The sequence below is a fragment of the Athene noctua genome, chromosome 1, assembly GCF_965140245.1.
Source record: "Athene noctua chromosome 1, bAthNoc1.hap1.1, whole genome shotgun sequence".
Taxonomy (NCBI): domain Eukaryota; kingdom Metazoa; phylum Chordata; class Aves; order Strigiformes; family Strigidae; genus Athene; species Athene noctua.
In genome coordinates this window covers 139,336,240-139,354,685 of record NC_134037.1, presented here as the reverse complement: position 1 = coordinate 139,354,685, position 18,446 = coordinate 139,336,240, and the positions used below count along the sequence as shown (strand labels likewise).

At 39.2% G+C, this 18,446-nt stretch overlaps 1 protein-coding gene across 2 annotated transcripts in view; it reads left to right on the top strand.

Annotated features, from left to right (window-relative positions):
- CMSS1 (cms1 ribosomal small subunit homolog) overlaps positions 1–18,446 on the top strand; it is a 248,011-nt gene that overhangs the window by 109,028 nt on the left and 120,537 nt on the right. Inside the window, exon 2 of one of the 2 annotated variants that reach the window (XM_074898006.1) lies at positions 17,264–17,314. The exons of the other annotated variant lie outside the window; for it this stretch is intronic. Within the exon in view, the coding sequence (XP_074754107.1) occupies positions 17,264–17,314 (51 nt within the window). The remainder of the gene's footprint in view (positions 1–17,263; positions 17,315–18,446) is intronic. 2 annotated transcript variants of the gene reach the window in all.

The following is an 18,446-nucleotide window of genomic DNA, read 5'->3' as shown; positions in this document are numbered from 1 at the left end:
CTATCATGACAAGATACAAGACTTCGACCTTTCCTTTAAGAGGTCTAGTTTTGGTGCACTATTTGTCCTCTAGTGTTCAGGAATGAGGACACTGACATCCTTACAATGATTTTCACAACATCAGTGCAGTTGCTCAAGAATCTCTTTCCCTAGTGCAGCTTCCTTAGCTTGGTGCAGCCAGGGAAGTGATGACAGTCAGAGGAGCACTGTGAGAATGTTTGCAATTGCCTTTATCTTTTGGTGCTTCCTGCAGCACACCACGGCTTAGGGAATGACTGTGGTAAGAGGCAATTAAATTGATGTAAAGACCAAGTTGATTTGACATGTTTTTTAACCAAGTGTTTATTAGTTGAAATAATCTTGGGCGGTTTTTGGCATAATTTATGTTTGAGTGGGAATTTGACTCATTGTCAGAAGTCTGTGTATTTGAGCATGTTGAGCTGATGTTACCAAATGGAGCCGTGGGAGGCTTTTGGCTTGTGTTTGTGGAGTGTAAACCAAAGCTCTTACCTTGCTGCCTCAAGAGCCTCAAAAATGTTAATAGAAGTCAGAGATACAAGAAAAAGCATACTCTGTGTAACCTGTCAACTTGCCAGTACTAGTTTTTTCCTTGAGTTACTTTTGACTATTTTGTTCCATCTAGTTTTAGGTATCACACTGCATGAGACTTCCTCTGCATTTCTTTGGAAGTTACTCTGCAGTCCTCATAAGACTTTGTGAAGTTTTTTCCTCCTTATTTCCTGGTCCTTAGATTTCCAGAGCAGAACCTGCACCCAAACTGTCAGGGGCTGCATTCCTGTTAGCTTTGGCTAAACGATTCAGGCTTCTTTCGTGCTGCTGTCTGCTTTTGCTCAACTGAGCCAACCAGTGAACATTTGCACACCTCAAACTACAAGTGTTTTAGATAGGTATTGTGATAACTCTCTGCTGAAGGGTGCTGTGAACACTTTAAATCAGCCTGCATATATCAGCTCAAGTAGCTGTAACTGTTCCAGTTTCTTTTACCACAATCTCTTTTGTTTCTTTCAGACTGGATTTTCTGCACAAAGTTTGGCATCTCTTAGATCTTCCTAACCAGTTAGTTTCCTTTGTTTTCCTGAGCCCTTTCTCCTTTAACACTAAGGTACCTTGTGCACAAGCCTTACAGTAGGCACAGAAAGAGGCCAATTATAGGCAATTATAGCTAGATTAAGGTTAAGACAATGATTCATCAGTAAGTAAAAGCTAAAATTAATCATTCAAACATCTCATACTATTGGACAGGTTTTTTCCACTTCATCACAGATAATATGTCCCTAAAGAACATGATGCTTCTATGTCAACAGTTAGGTGCCAGTGTGTGCAGAACACAAGACAAACTAATTTGAGTAGTTGTTTGAGCCTGCAGGTCCACAGTAGCTTTTGCAGTTGTTTCAAACCTCAAAATGTTTCTGGCCTAGTATCATTTAATTACTCCCCTCTTATCTTTTTAAGGTGGGGTTTTTTTTGTTTCCTTTTTTTTACTAAGGTATATATAAAACCCAGTAAATATGTATTTAATCATTATAGCTATGGAAAAAGAAGGAAATTGAGGGCAACTGTAAACTAAATGTAAGGAATAGTATACATATTTTAGTTTTTGCCTTTGGGAAATATTTTCTTGATTACTAAGATTTAGTAAGTATTGTTTGCCCTCCAAAGTGGAGTTGTAAGCTAATTGAAACTGCGAGGCGTTGACTTTGAGGGTGCACCTTTATGCTAAAACAAGAAAGATAAAATTACTGGTAAATGTGCAATTGTCAAAAGTTGGTTCTTTTAGGTTTCTGGACCTGGAAAGGCAGGAAGGTTTGACATTGAACAGTGTTTCTAAAACTGTTTCCTCCTCAGTGAGTTTTTAATACCTGTTCAGAAATTCAGGCTAGAAGATGGCGTCTTTCAAATTAGAGATGCTGGGTAGAAGCTCTGGGAGTCTTATGCTGTACATTCCCTGTTACCTGTGTGCCCTCCAAGCTTGCCTGTAGGTCTTGCTCCTTCATCATCTCATTTGCAGAAATATATTATCTTCAACTTAGAAGGGAGTGGAAAAGTCTACAAAAATGGACATTTTTTTTTTTTTCCCATTTAGCTAGAGATAATATTTTTGCCTAGTTCTCAGTTGAGCTTAATCAACTCATGTACCTTCTTGTGGCAGATGCCAATTGTGATCAAGATTATAGTGTTGCTCCTTACTTTCTCGTTTGCTTTCCACAAAACTTACTTGATTTTTGACACAAAATTTTTCTAGCTATTAAAACATTGACTTAAAATGTATATAACGATCAATTAATTTGAAAATTCTTTGTTGGAAGCAGCGTTTTTTCCTTACTCAAGTCCATCTCTCTCTACCCTGTGCTAAATAAAATATTTTAAAATCTAGCCAAAAATTAACAAAATAAAACCCCAGTCCTGTTAATGTGATGCTACATAATATCTGCTTAGAGGGAGCATACTCTAACCATCTTGCTCATTATCTATGGCCCCTTAGGCCTTTAAATATAGTATCCTAACGTGCTGCATGCATCTGATGTTTTTGTTTATGGTCCGGGGGAAAAAACCCAACTTGTTTCATCTCACCCTGTTACACTAAGTTCATCTTTCAGGTCTTTTCCATTAGTTGTCCATAACTACAGAATCATGGGATTTTATAAAGGAGCTACTTGTTCAGTATCACTGGTTATCAGGCTTTCACTCAGGAAAAAGCCAGGTTGTCCTCTGGCAGCTGCAAACAGAACTTCAAGGCAACCTGTAGTTTGACTCTGAGACCCAGCTAGTTTAAAAGAAAGGAAGCAGAAAGATCTTCTACTGACAATGATGATGCCAGGTTTGGTGTTAACAATTTAGTCTAGAGCAGCATAATGTTTATTGCAGCATATTTTGGTACCCTGTTATGAGGCTATAGTTTTATTCTGGAGCCAGGTGATGTGGTTGGAAATGGCTTATTTTTCGAGTTTGCGTTTTGCTTGGTTTTTTACCCTAAGCAAAACTGAGCTAATTTCTTGTGTGTTGACTTGCTGCTGGGCCTTTAGCTTGAGTTATTGTATGCAATAAGGTACACAGTGGCAACTGCTTTTTGAAAAGTTGCCGTTTGTAAGGAACCACAGAGGGTTGCCCTGCAGACCTGCACCCACAGGTATATTACATGTGGATACCTCCCCTACATCAGGTAGGGACAGAAGAAGCCAAAAGTATGCAGAGATTTTTTTGCAAGACAGAATCAGTTTTGTGAAAGGTTTTTGTTTTGTTTTGTTTTGATTTTCCAAGCTGAGTTTGTCAGTGCTTCCTTAGATTTGGGATGTACTCCCAAGTGTTACAGCATGATAACAGATGAGCTAAGCTGCTTGCTGCCAAATCCCTGCAAAGTGTGACCGGTGTGCAGCTGAGGGAGGGACACTGCTCTTTGTAAACTCTGGTGACCTTACTATTGTAACTAAATCATGGTGTCTGTCACAAAATCATCACAGTGTCTTTGAAACAAGATGTAAACACTGTACAAAAAAGGGAGGGTGTGTGCAACACCTGTGAATACGTAGCAAAAAAGGAAAGTAAGAAGCTGTGGAAATCACATCTTATCAGGACATTTGTGCCCATGATCACAGTTTCTGTCTCTTATCAGTCTCGTAACTGAGCCATTTTAAAACGCACTCCGCACTTCCAGTTGCTGTCCTCTCCCAGCCTCTTCTGGTGCCTGAGTTGGAGAGGTTGTAGTGTGGTACAGAGTTGTTCCTGTCCAATCAAGAGCTCCTACACAGTGTTTCAAAAAGTAACAGAGAAACTTCACTTTGATGTTGCGGTAAATCTGTATCATCATTTTAAAGCTTCTGGAATGGAAACGGCAGGGCTGTGCAGTTCAGTAAACTGGTGTGGAGTAAATTTACACCATGAGTGGAACTTTCTACTCCATTAAAAAAATTTAACACGTTAGCTTCTATAAAAGTAAAGCTTGTATGCCAGATATCATCAGTCTGCATTGTTATGGCTCTGTCAGTCCTCCCACAGCCAATATAACATGGGTGCAGATTTTGGCTCATTTAATGGAAATATGGGCGATTGATACAGATCAAATATTTGCTACTGAAAGATTCATTCATACACAGAGCTCATGCTAGCGATTGTGAAAATACAGCTTCATAAATGGATTAAAAAGGTTTCTGAGAGTCTGCCTGACATGAGACAGCTAGTTTTAAACCATCAGGAAGTTTTTTGCGGGTGCTGGGGATAGAGATTTGTTGTGTCGCATTACCAAGTTATGTGCAAGTTCAGAGTACTCTTTGCTGTTTATATAGGTTTAGTTTAGCTTTATTGGTCCTACCGAGCCACTGGATGGTTTTATTTGCTGAGTCAGCCATCTGTGTCTCTGGGAGAATACTGATAAACCCTGCTATTTTAAACCCGGATCTCTGTCTCTGTTTTTCAAGCACAGTGTGTCTCCTTCTTCTGTGTTAATGTTGTCATCTTGCTTCCCCAGCTCTCTTTGGGCCTGACTGCTGCAAAGGTGGTAACACTTCTCAATTTCATATCATGTGGCCTGTTCGTGATCTTTTGGTTTTTGCTCAGATGAAAAGCTTAGTCTGTTACTCCCCTCAGTTAAGCACTTCGAGACTGCTGAGTGGACAGCATTCTGGACACCCTAAAAAGCTGCTATTCTTCCAGCGTGCCTGCCAGACCACACTGCCTGTTTTGGTGAGGCAGTTAAGGAGTTAAAGGCTTGTGCAGTTTCATAGCAATGCAGGACAGCTGGTGTAAAGTATCCTTACAATCCTAGCTGACCTCATTCTTGTCAGACAACAGTGATAATATCCAAAAACGGGTGCAAGACAGGAAGTGTTTCAGGAAGGTATGTGTTTCATGCAAAGGCATCAGAAATGCGCTCTTTCCCAGGGCCGCTTACCGTAAATCCACGTAAATTTAAATGGAACAGTGAAATTCCAGAATGTGTTTACAGAAACATTATTTCAGTCCCAAAAAAACATTGCTTGTTGTTCTAGTGTGCAAATGGCGAAAGCAGATGAGTTATCCACTCTACATATTTAATATAATGATATTGCTGGCTAAATGAACCTACTTTTTCAACATCTGGAGGATTCACATACTTTTTTTACAGCTCTGTTTACTACTTTTAAGGGGGGTCTTTGACTTGAAAAAGTGGTACAGGAGAAATGCAAGTCTATTATACTTACAACATGCTTTCACATTCACTTTACATTCAAAGACTGATTTAATATCTAACAAGCTTTTAAATAGTTTGATCAACTAAGAGAGTTCCTTAGTAAGTAGTACAAAATCCTCACCCCTGCATTCTATGACTTAGAATTTAAAAGAATTGGATGTATGGAGTAATGCCCACTATGTGTAGGAAGTGTGTGAAAGTCTTCCGAATTTTTGCCAGGAAACTAGGAATATCTTGTGTTTTAAAAAATGCAACATTTTTACTAGTCAGCCTCTCAAGTTATCTGCAAAAACTGCCCTGTATGTACAGGTTCCTGTTATTCTCATGTTACTGAAAAATTCATGCATGAGAAATGAGTTTATATTTTATCTTTCAGTAGCACCCACTTAAGAACATGCAAATAAAAATAATTCCTACCAGTTCAGAGCTCTTTCACTGACAATTAGGGATATTGTGCCTAAATTTCCTCTTAGTTGTGTCCAGAATTGTCTCTCTTGTAGTATGAATCTGCAATAAAATTGAAAAGTTGATTACGAATGTTTTTTTAACAACCATAAGTGAATATTGCTAAAGAAATTTATTTTGACTTCAGAGGTCCTTATTTCAGCATTAACTTGATAAATTTATATTAAAAAAATTTATTAAGGGTTAGACTAGATCCAGTAGAGATTCCACCATTCAAAAAATTGCACACAAATAGCATGCTCTTCTGATTAACTGCTGTGAAGTCTAGCAGGTGCCTGTAAGGAAATTAAAACAAACCACTGCCATTTAATCTCTGATTTTGGTTTAATTTAAAGACTTGTTTCATCTGTGCTTTTGTCTGTATGCTGCTATAGTTTCAAAAATACTAGTTTGCATTGGTAAGGAGTGAGCAAGTTCTAGTTACTCGCATTTACACAGAGAATTTAATCTTTGGGAATTCACCGGTTCATGAACCGAGGTCACTGATCTCAAAGGACCCTTTGAAAAGTGTAGCCCACAGCCAGCAGTTATGGGAGGGGAAGGATGCCCCGGTACTGATGTTGAATGGTACAGGTAGCAAGGGTTCATTGTTGTTACGGAGATATGACCGAGCATCTTGTGTGAGGGGTGAGAGGAGATGAGGGCTGGCTGCCAGGAGGGAGGCCTGAGTGAAACTGAACTCGGCCCTGCCACGTGCTGAGGAATGACATGAGTGTGATCTGTGTTTCTGGAAGATGATTCAAGGACATAACAGAAGAGAACGAGAAGGAAAATGGGATTATTTGGACACAGAAAGGCGTTTTTTGTTATTTGCTGGTAGCAACTCATTTAATATACACACACAAGTTGTTTCAAATTGAATTATATTTTATATTTGCCTGCTGTTTCTGGAAGTTATTGCCAAGACTGAAAACCACATAATATATTTCTAGTATTAAACCATCTATTACTGATGGATAATGACAGGGTAGAGGGAGAAGGCACCAGTTAGTCTGGGTTAGCTCATGTGTTCTGGATAACTCTTTCTTGAACTCTTAGATTTCTAAGCTTCTACCAGCCTGCGTTGATTTCCAGCTGCTTTTTGGATGTGGTGAATTGTCTCTTCTCCCATGTCAGTGTCAGGTAATCTCAAGTACTCCCATACTCAGGTCTTCCTCAGACTTTTTCAGGTGCCATTTGATCACTTTAGTATTAGCTATTATAGTAAAATAACAAATACCATAATGGCTGTAATAACATCTCTTAACAAAAGAAGCATTTTGGAGTTTTTAAAACTACAGATGCCCTGTGTTCTCATTTGCATTTTACGTATTTTTGCTTTTTAATATTACAGGTGCTAGATTTTGGATCTGTAGTGGCTTTCTGATTTAAGCTCCTCATTTTTGATGGTGAGGCATGGAATTCAGTCTCTAAAGTCAAAAAAGGCTTTTGAGAAACTTTCTGTAATTACTGAACAGTTACTGATTAAGTCACAGAAGAGAGATAAAACCAGAATGGTGTTTAGCTAATTGTTGGTTAAAACCACTTGACTGTATTAGGAAAGTTTCTGTGAAGTGCTGTGTAAATTTGCACTTCACAAAATTATCTAGTGTAAGATGTGAGAAAGGATGTTAATCCATCAGTCTGTCTCCTTGACTTCTCAAGGGGATCAGTCACAAAGCATTTAATTAACTTGTTGTCTTGTAACAATGAAGTTAAATTCGTTATTTCAGTGTGGGTGTGTTTTTTTCTTCAAAGTATACTGGGTTAGTTTTGAGTGATAATGTATGTGAGAGAATTCTGTGCTTCTGCTTCAAAGAGGAGGAAAAAAAAATATTTTCCTTACTTTCAGTACAGCACAGTTAGACACTTTATGGTCCTTTTTTTGTATTTGGTCAGAGCAGGGGGTAATAAGACAATGCTACATGTGGATTGGTGCACATGCTAAGACCAGTGTCTTGTCCAGTATGCTAAATCCCCAAGGAAATGATTGCAGGATCTCAGGGATTTCTTGCAAGAATTCAGCCCACCAAGCAGGGAGAAAGGAAACCTTTTACATAGCTTTCACAAATACTGAAGTCATACTAAGATAATGTAATGCTTCTTGACCCATTGTCATAGGATTTTATTTAAGGGCCAAACAGCTCTCTACTATTTTGAGTCACTCTTTGAGTAATGGTTTGCAGCAAGTTTAATTTTTGGCTTTCTGCTGCTTTTCTGGCAAATGTAGAGAGGTCTGTTCCATGTCTCGACCCTGTCCAAAATGTGGTGGGTTTCTTTTCAGTTCATAATTCCTGCCAGGTCTGTGACTGTCCTTTTTTGATCTTGGTGTATTCTGGTCTTTCTCATTCCTCCAGCTGAAGCACTCTTGTAGGCATTTATGTCTCCATCAGATATATAGAAGAATTTGTCACCTGACTTGGTAATCTGAAAGAAACTAAAACTGAACTGTTGTGACTGTCCCCTTCAAAGGCTGTTCCATGGGGCACGTGGAACATCAAGTAAGACAATGTCTTCCTTCGCAAAGTTCTGTTTGAAAATCTCTGGACAACTTTTTTTTTAAATCATTGTAACTAAGGAATTGAGATTTTTGTTGAATTCCTTTTTTAACCTTTGTTAGAGCTTGTTAGAGCTGCATGAATGGTTTGAAGATGTTAATTCTGTAAGTGGTTGTATGTGAATGTAGAAATGCTCAAAATGGCAGCACACTGATGTCTCTTGCATTCCTGGAACAACACCTACATACGCTTTAATAGACAAGCTGAAATATGGAAGTATATAGAGTGTGTGGAAGTCCTGCTTCCTAGTGGTGGTAAAGGCAGGCTGGGTTTCAGAGGAGCAAGGCTGTATGTGAGAGGGTTAGACATGCCTTCCCTTGAATGAACACCCCTAAGTCACTCAGTGTTGTTGCCTCTCCCCCCATCTGTGGCTTATGTGCTCTTTTAAGTACAAGTTGTACATACTTCTGTTGACCAGCTTTTTGTTACCACAGTTTTACAGTCACTTTACAAAACCTCTTTGCGTTGCACCAGTAGCAGTTTGGTAGGAGTTGTTTGTGCTCTGGGCTGACCAGCTGCCCTTCATGTCGAGGGTACAAAGGGGCTTCTGAGCCCCTTTCTGCTCTGCTGAAAGGGGTAGTGACACAGCCCTGCTTTGGTTGAGCACCCTTCTGATCGAGAGGTGGAGGAGCAGGTACACCCTTCTTTGTAATGGTCCCAAGAGAACTCAAAATACAAACCGAAGGAGATTTAAGGCAATCCTGCTGGGATTTGATTCTACGGCTGAGTCATTTCAGCTTGTTTTTTGATCCATTAATAAACCCTTGTCATTCTACTGCTATTGCCTTTTGTTAGAGTCATTACATTCCTCTGAGTCTCTATAGCCATTGTCTGTTTTGTTTCTTTGTTCTTCTTTTTCCTCACTAGTGATAGATTTTTAAGTTGGCAGAAGGTAGCAAATTCAGTTCCCACCACCAGAAAACTCTCTGCTTTTCCACGGGGCATGTAACAGCCATGCAAGCTCCACTGCATGCTCCCTTGGCGAGAGTGCAGCCTCCTGGGGGGGTGTTTATGCTGCATCTTCCCATCCCCGGAGCCTTGCTACAGTAAGTAAGTGTACAACGTCAGTGGGCTGTGGGGTGCCGCCTCCTTGCCTTTCTGCAGCCTCTGCTGGCCAAGGGCACGTGTAGGCTACTTTCAGGTTGTGAGGAAATTTTTGAGACCCTTTTTAGATGTGGACACGGGAGGAAGCAGTGTAACAGAGCAAGCAATAGGGAAGGACTTGTAAGGACCATGTGTGTGTTGTGGGATGTTCAAGACTGTGGAAAGCTCTTTTCACCTTTTCATGTGTGTGTAGAGGCACACACACAGTCTCACCTCACAGGACAGATACATTAGGTATTTGAAAGAGTTTCTGGGAGCATTCTGCTGAGAGTGCGTGGGTTGCTTGGAACAGTCTGATGGCTTTCTTGGAGGGAACAAAGGTCAGTTTAAAATTTTTAGGTATGCTATGTAATGCAAGCTGTTGGCAGATTAGGAAGATATCCTTGATGTCTTCATCAGGGAAGAAGGCTTTTTTTTTTTCAAGAGAAAGCTTTGGATGCAGAGTGGGAAGAGTAGTAGTTGCCAGGTATGTCTGAAATGTGTTTGTTTTTAAAGCCACCATTAAATTAGGTGTATACTGTGAGCCTGACTTGTTCTCCTCAGGGTAGGGAAAGATGGAGTCTGTTGTTTGAGTGCATGTTTTCCCCAGGGTGCTCATATACGCTATAGAATGTGCATTAAGCTGTTGGCATTTTATCTCTAAATCTTTTCTTTGGTTTCAGAAGGTCTTAAATTAAAAAAGAACAAACCAGACACCCTCAGTCCTCCCAAATAAACCAAAGTTGTGAAACTGTCCTGAACACCTTTGCTGAATGAAGCACAAACATATCGCTCTTGCCAACCTACCATTTTCTGGCAAACCCTCTCCATCTATGTAGGGACTCTCCTGTGAGATATTTCACTGTTGCCCACGTAGTCTTTAGGTGACTTTCAAAAAACTGCTGAGAAAGGAAATAGTTGTAAGGCAGCTTACTGCCTGTCTCAGGTTTGGGATTACTGGTGTTTTTCTGTATGTGACATTGAGCAACTATCAGGAACAGAACGGTTTTTTTCTTCTCTCAAGTCAATGCTGGCTTTAAAGCAAGAAGCCAGGAAAGTAAAATGCCCATTTACATGAATTGAGAGAACCTTCAAAACATCTTGATTTAAATTTTAATGAGAGTTTTAGGCCTACTATTGTGGCAGACAGAGAGGTTTTCCAAATGGGTGTCAGAAGATAAATACTGTATTTTTGTTATCTTGCATCCCACTAATATTTTGATGTATTGTCTTAACATTTTAGCTATGAAGTTGGTAATATTTTGTATGTTACTTTTAATACTGAGAAAGGGATGCTATGAATAATCAGCAAGAACAAAATTATTAGCTGTTTTTAGCTGAGGTGACACATTTAGGTATTAGTAGCTCATGTGCAGCCATTGTAGTGTGCCAAAGACAAAGGAGAAAAGGAGGAGATAAAATAGTTTTTCTGACTTTGCTTTTCAATGTCTAGAGCTTTGCTTTATGATGAAAAGGAGACATGCAACTCTGTTTAAAGTAATGAAGCTAAGAAATCAGTCAGGGAGTTCACAGGGTGGATGCTAAGATAAAATGAGAGGGAAGTGAGGGAAGAGGGAGTGTTCTATGAGAAGGAATCATTAAATTAACAGGCAGCCTTCTTAGGAAGACTTAGAAGCAGATGAAGTCATGAGAACCTGCACAGTACCCTGTAAGCAGTGGGGTTTCTCTATGCTTAGGGAGACTTCAGCACACGTTTGCTGTGGACACTCTTCTGAGAGACAATTACTACTGTGAAATGGCTCTTGGGGACTTTTTTTTTGCAGCAGCAGCTGCTGCTACCTGCACCCCTTGCATGTTTTGGGTGATAGTTTTCTTTGTTTCAAGAAATTTAAGGCTAATTACCTTCTGCTTTTAAAGTAATGTGCAGGGGTTTTCATTTGCTTCAGAGTGAATGGAAGTGATCTGCCCTGCCTTCAAATGTTTATTACTGTTTTGAGATGTTAAGGTGAAATAGCCATATACAGTATTTTAAATAGTAGCTACATTTATTGAAGTGATTGATAGCGATCCAGAGTGAGTAATAATTTTTAAAAAGAAACTCTGAAATTTTATATTTTTCTCTTGTCCCAGTATTTCCCTTTGTCCTGCTTAATTTAGTGGAGTAACCAAGATACCTGGTTGGGACAGGAATCTTTCCTAACAGTACACTCTGTACTCACTGTACAATAGATTCACAGCTCTGTGCTACAAAAGATGTTTAAAAACATCTAGACTAATGTGGAAATTACGTAACTGTGATGAAAACTTCAAAAGAAAGCTTGGAGGGTTTTTTCCCCTTCACTTTGTTTAGGTACGTGTTGGGGCTGGTTCTTTATCCGTGTACATCCTTCGTATCTGTACTCTCAGTAACTGGTTCATCAGGAGCTTTTAACGAAGTATGCAGGCTCACGGTGGCAAGATACCTTTTCTGGCTTTGATTTTTCTTTTTCTTAGTTTTCTTGTTCTTCTAGGGTGTGGTTCGTACCAAATTGAAGTTTAGGTTGGTCTTCCCTTTTTTTTTTTTTTTTTTTTTTTGACCTGACAAAGTGTTTTTCTGTTAGCATTGCTTTTCTCCCTGTAAATCAGACATTCTTCTTGGGCTGCGTCAGGTTACTAATGACATGATTAATGCAGGAAGGGTAGAGAAGGATGACGTAGTGGCTCATGCAAAGTTTACCTGAGAATTATCTGTAGCTTTCTACTGTTTAGTGTCTGTGTGAGTCATGGCCTGAAGCCCTGCCATTCCCTGTTCTTCAGCTGGGCAAGATCACACTTACCTCATTCTATGTATGCATTTCTCCCTTGCCTGCCAGATCTGATTAGCAGCACTTTTGTTTTAAACTCTATGAAACACTAAATAAGCTTTTTACAGATAGCTGACCGTAATGCTACATGAAAAATGCTATTAGATATCTGTGGTCCAGGCAGCTTTAGAAACTTTCTCTGTCTTTACGTGAATTTTGATTTTTATCAACCAAAGTCTTTTTCAAGTTGATGGGTTTAGCAATGGTAGTGTTATGACATCAGCAAGCTTTGCAACAGGACCATGAGTCAGTGGCTGTCTGTCGGTAAAGCCTCTTGTTTCTTCTCATGTATTTTCCCAGCTTCACGTTTACAAAACACAAGTGGCAAGTTTGTGATGCTGTCTCCAGGTTTTGAAACTATAAAACTTGGTCCACCTATTTGATTCTTAAATGGAGTAGCCAGGAAACTGATCTTACTGATCCAGAAGACATGTGAGCATGTTCTCTGACACGCTTTGGAGCTGTGCTCATTCCCTTGTTGTGGCCTGGCTGACTGGAGCTCTTTTGTTCCTGAAGATCAGCATTTGTTTGCTATTTGTGTATGTGTGCCCTTTAACTGCTGTCATAGAATGCCTCTAATGATGTTCCATTAAACTTGCTAGAAAGTGTCCTGTTAAAGGCTCTCAGGTCTCTCTTTGGAGAACCAGAATGAAAACCGTCTAGAATTTTCAGAAAAAATGCTGATTTATTTTTTCAAGATTCCTTTGTTTTCTCTGTAAAACTGTCACGAAGGCTTTGGCATCCTTCAGGACTTCAGCTTTCCTCAGCTAGAACTGTCTTCTGTGTGTGTGCTGCTTAGTCTGAATTATCTTGTGAAAAAAGTGCTTAATGTTTAACAGTAGAAGGTTATGCTGAAAACAAGCTATCATTTTCCAGCCAGCTCATATCTCACAACCTGCCAAAGCCTATATCAGGAACACGATGTGTGGGAAAAAGTTTTGAAATGATAGACAGAAAAATGTCTTGTGGGAAACCTAAAATGCCATGAGACTCATTCTGTTAGTAAAGAATGTTTTTACAAGCGCAGTATCATCCCCCTTTTTGACATTTTCAAAAATGAAAGCTTAAGAGTTTAACATTTGTGCAGAATGTAAACAACCTTGATACTTAGATAAGTGACATTTCTTGGAAATAACATTCCCTAAGAGAAAAGAATGGTCAAAGTGAATAATTAGCCAGGAAAAAAACCCCAATTTATGAGGCGTACCTCTCAAGTACTTCTAATAAAGGCCATACTGATGCCTGAGATAAAATTTCATACACACTTTCTGATTATATTTTGCGAACATATCTTAAAGGAAAACAAATTCTTCCTATGATCTGCTAGTCTCAAAAGATGCATTAGATGAGTACATTCTTAATGTAAACATATAATTATAGAATCTTTTTTAAAAAAAAAAGTTCCCTAATGCAACATGGAGCACACTTTACATGCATTGCAGTACATGCTAAGGAGGTGAACGATTATAATTACACAGATGCCTGAGTGGGGATGGCAAAAGTTCATGTCCAGCTTAATGTTGACTCTATTTCATTTTGCTGCTTTTAAAGGAACTGTTTACATAAAAGAGTAACATAGATTTCATTCAATGAGTCAGTGTTTAAGCAAAAATCAAGCATATTGTTTGACGCGTGCCTTTACGTAAGCTGTGTATCTAGAATCTGTCTTTCAGCTTGAGCAGTGAAATGGTATTTCTGGCTTTGGTTTTCTTCTGGCTAAATAGCCAGTGCCTTGACTGTAGAACTGATTTGCTTTTTATCTAAACATCTCTTCTGCATTTTCAATTAGAAAATGAATCAGACAAAAGTTTCTTTTTCAGAATTAAAAGGCACTGAATGAAGTAGAAATGAAAAGAGAAACTGTCTTTAAACCAGTTCTGTAAAACCTGTACCTTCACTTCTGCAGGTTCCTGAGGCAGGATGTTGCCTGCCCTCCAGTTCATGTCAAGGTGTATTTGCCTCTTGCTGCTCAAAGCAGCAAACAGTCTGCAGAGAGGGATCAAGCTCTGTCGAGCTCCTTGCCTTGGTCAAAATCCCGAGTCCAGAGGAAGCTCCGATTGAGGAAGGGCCAAGAGTCAGGAAACAGATGTGAGCAGCAGTGTCTGGGCTCAGGTGGCCTGATAACAAGTGTACCAAGCCAAAATAGCTCAGCAGGTTAAATGGCCAGAACTATAGTTCATAGTCTTATTTATTGGGCTACTTAAATCTAGATTTACCTGAGGATTAATGTGACTTTTTCACATGCTTGTTTGGGGTTGGCATTTGTGGTGCGTGGCACTGTTTGGTTCTGTGTGCAGCTGTGTGGCTTTCTCCAAATGCTTTGTGTGGTCACCTTGGTACTTCAGTAGTTTTGTATTTGGGCGATCACCATGCACAGAGGGGTGCAAAAGGCCAACATTAGGTCCTACATATTTAGAAAAAGCCCTGTGAAGTCTCCAAAACAGTGAAGATTTAGGTTGTTATTTTTTGCTGTGTATGCCTTTCCTGCTGTGATGTTTTCTGGTGTAAAAGATACCTGGGTACATTAGTCATACCAGGGCCTTAGGAAGCCTACAGCAAACTCTTTAAATTGGGCGTTGGCACCTTATCTTCCAGGAAGAGTGCACAGAAATGCTTCTTTGAATCTGTGTTCAGATTTTGCATGTTCTTGGTACCTGTTCATCAGCTGAGTAATCTCTCATTACAAGACACTAGAAAGATACGGGGAGTTTCAGGGTTAATAAAAAAAAAAAAAAAAAAAAGGAATAGAACAAGTGGAATCGAAGACAATAGTAATCTTGGGGATAGACATGATGCTCAAAGGTTGTGCTGGAAGGAATCACTTGTCAAAGAGAGATGCTGCAGTGGAACAGCAGCATGGAGCTCTGTGCCCAGAGCCTTTCTTTTGGCTCCCTCTGGCTTTTGAGAAGGTTCCAGACACCGTCTCTGCCTTGGGATTTCTTGTAATTCTTTTGAGTTTACCTCTATCAGGTCTTTCACTGAAGCAAAGCCTCTGTCCCTGGTTTGTTGGTGATCTGCCTGCATCCTAAAGCACCCCTTGCAAGGTTGTTGCTGTCTGACTGAGCTTTCTGGCTTGCTGCTTTGCCACCTGGGAGCCCTTGGTGAACTCCAGTGGCTCCAGATTAGCCACGGGTAATGCAGAGGGTCTCTGAATGCACTATCACTGTTGGGTTTAAAGAAACACATTGAGAAAAGTGTATAATTTAACCTAATTAATTCCTTCATTCTTGCTCTAAGTTTCCTCCTGTGAACCGGGGGATTTGTCTAGGTTTTAGACTTTCCCTCATCTCCCATGACTGCTGCTGCCACCTTTTTCCATTTGAGAAGGTGTTTCCAGAGATAATCTCTCAGGTTTCCTGAGTGTAACTCTGTGACATTCTTAATCTGTACATGTTATTTTCTGCCATTTGTCTAGCTTTGGAAACTTCCATTTCCCAAATCTCTTTAGGAGCGATAGGAAAAAACTCACTTTGTGAGGGTGATGAGGCACAGGTGGTGTGTTTGTGTTTCAGATATCCATAACAAATATTTTCCATTTCTGACTTTACTAAAATCTCCTTTAGGTAAGTATTGGAATTTGCTGACCATGGATCTGTTTTAGCATCATACAAAGGTTTTTCTCTTGTAGTGATCCTCCTAGATGCATGTAAAAGATAACAAGAAGTCACAAAACTTTATGCTGCTGTAGTGTTAAGAGGCTGCTTTGCAGAGGAAGACAATTCTTCTTCATAGTTAATTGCCACTTTGTAAAAATGGAATGAGTCTATGTAAACGTACTGGATTTGGTACTTCTCTCATTGGCTTGTTCTTCTAGGGAAGGAGGTCTTTTATTAGTCTGACAGTCATTCCCAGTGGTGGGGATGGACCAGCTGAGAAACAGATTTTGATGATAATGTTTCAATAAATTTCATGGGAATGGCTTCCCAGGTAGAACAGAGATATCTTAGTGTGAGCTTGTGGACCTACTGAAGGTGTTGCAAATCCCCACAGGACACAAACTCATTGGAAGCCAAACCACGTTGGTTCCGCTGTTGATAGAGCTGCTTGCTCTATTCTGTGTTGGTTTTTCGGATCAAATTATAGTTGCCTTTGCTAAGCGTATGTTGTGTTGCTAGCTTTACTGTGTATGTTCCAGTTGCCAAAATACTAGAAACCACAAAGGGCACCAGTGTAATAAACAAGAACAAATAAGGACAGTCTGAAATGCTGTTACTTGCAGATAGTTGACTTAACATCTGAAATAAAAATGGTTTCTGTTTTTAGCATTTATTTTAGTTACAGCTTTCTTAATACCCCTATGAACTTCATTTCTCCCACTGGAATATCAGTAAATACAAGAGGACTACTGCTTACTTGCAACTATTTAATAACTGCAAGCAGTGAAAGGAAGCAAAAATTAAGGTTTCAGATTTGAGAATGACTTTTTAATGTAAAAAGTAATGATTTTAAATTCTAAAAATTAGACCAGTTTTCAATTTTGTATGCATGTTTCTCATGAAAAATTTTGAAATTGTCATCTTCTGATGAAAAAAGTTCAAGTTTCTGATTTTTCATCTTTTCCCATTTCCAATTCCCATTTAAGATGATGAAGTAATTACTAAGATGCTTTCTATAACTGGTGTTATTTATAAATATGACAAAGATTGGGCATTGAGAACTATGATTATAAAAGCAGTTTAGCCTGCTAGATATCCTTCAAACTCCTCCTGATTATGTGTAAGTGCCAGCAGAGTGAGATTACATTCAGTTTAAATTCAAGTCCTCTATTTAAAAGTTACTTAATTTCTGTGGTCCAGTCTCCTCTTTGAAACCTTGAAGATGACCTGTCTGAGGTCTGTGTAGTCCTCGCTACAGAATTTCTCTGATATTTTTTAGACACCCATCACTTCTGGCAAACTCTTTTGATATTCCTTTGTTCCACTGCTTTAAGACAGGTTTCCCTGTGGTAAAACAGTTTCCTTTATTAGTTGCTTGTTTACATTCGTAGTGGTTTCCTTCTCAAGGTTAATTATTGTTTCAAAGAAATGGTAATTTCCTGTTCTGGTGTAGTTTGTTTTCTTTAGATTTGTTCCAGGGCTGTCATGATGTCTGTAAAATATTGTTTGGGAATTCTTTGTGTTTTGGAGGTGCAATGCTCCAAAGGGTGATTATTAATCATACTTATTCTCCCCCCTCTCTTTCAATTTTAGGTAAGAACGACTTTTGCAGTGACTTTTTGCCTTTGAAGAATTTCCTCTTTGGTAAAGTATGCATCTCTTTTCCTATCTTCCTTAAAGAATGGGGTTCTTTTTCTCTGTATTTGAGGGAGGAGGGGAAATCCTCAGCCAAGGCTAGTGCTGTGCCCTTTTAAATACTCTGGTATGGTTGCTTGGAAGAGGATTTGACAATTTAAGTAGGTGTTTGGGTTTTTTCTTAATAATTTTCTACATGCAGGGTGATAGTACAAACACACAAGCAAGTTATTAACTGTCCCCAGTGGTATTTGAAGAAGTTAGAAATGGGTTTTCTTTTAATGAAGCGGAGCGTGCTGCTTCAGATTTCCTGGGCAGTATCTGCATGCTCAAAGGCCATGTCCAAGCATAAAACAAAGCTCCTGTAGTAGTAAGTTCTTTATCTATACCCAAGAAGAATTTAAAGCTAGATAGCAAAAAGTAGGTAAGTTAAACACATGATGATTCAACAGAGTAATCAACACAAGTTGCAATTCCAGGATTCCAGAGTTGTTTGGTTTTTTAAAAAAACAGTCTGATAGGTCTTTACTGTCTAAGAATGATGTGGAGGCTGTGCTGTACTGTGTTTCCCCCGCCACAGACATTACTAACTGTTAAAAGGCTGCCATCCCAAGGAGAAAGTTCTTTCATTTAGCAGGCCTAGAGACAACTTCTGATTATAAGAGAATTGGTATATTGTGGGGAGTAATGCAACTATAAATATGACTTCCTGTGAATGTTTGCCAGTTGCTGGAAGCTTGAAAAAGGAGATCTTGTCTGCTTACAATTCACAATCAACCTATGGAAGGGAGCTGAGAACAGCAGTCTGTTTCTTTTATCAGGGATGCTCTTGGTTCATAGTATTGCAGTTCTACTTTTTTGTTCTTTTTCCTATACATACACAGTTCTAATTAATCAGAAAGGCCCATGCATGATGTAATGCTGTAAATCAACAATTTGAATCCTGTGATTCTTAGGGAATTAATGGAAACAGAGGTATTGCTCTCTCCTTGGTCAAAGATGTATGTCATTTGGACAGTATTTAAAGGCAGGCTCTGGGCTGTTGTATGCATAATAATTCCTTTGGGGTTTGTCTGGTTTTTGGAAGACCAAAACTAAAACAAGAAATAGTGTAATTCATACTGGGAAATAATCCTGATCT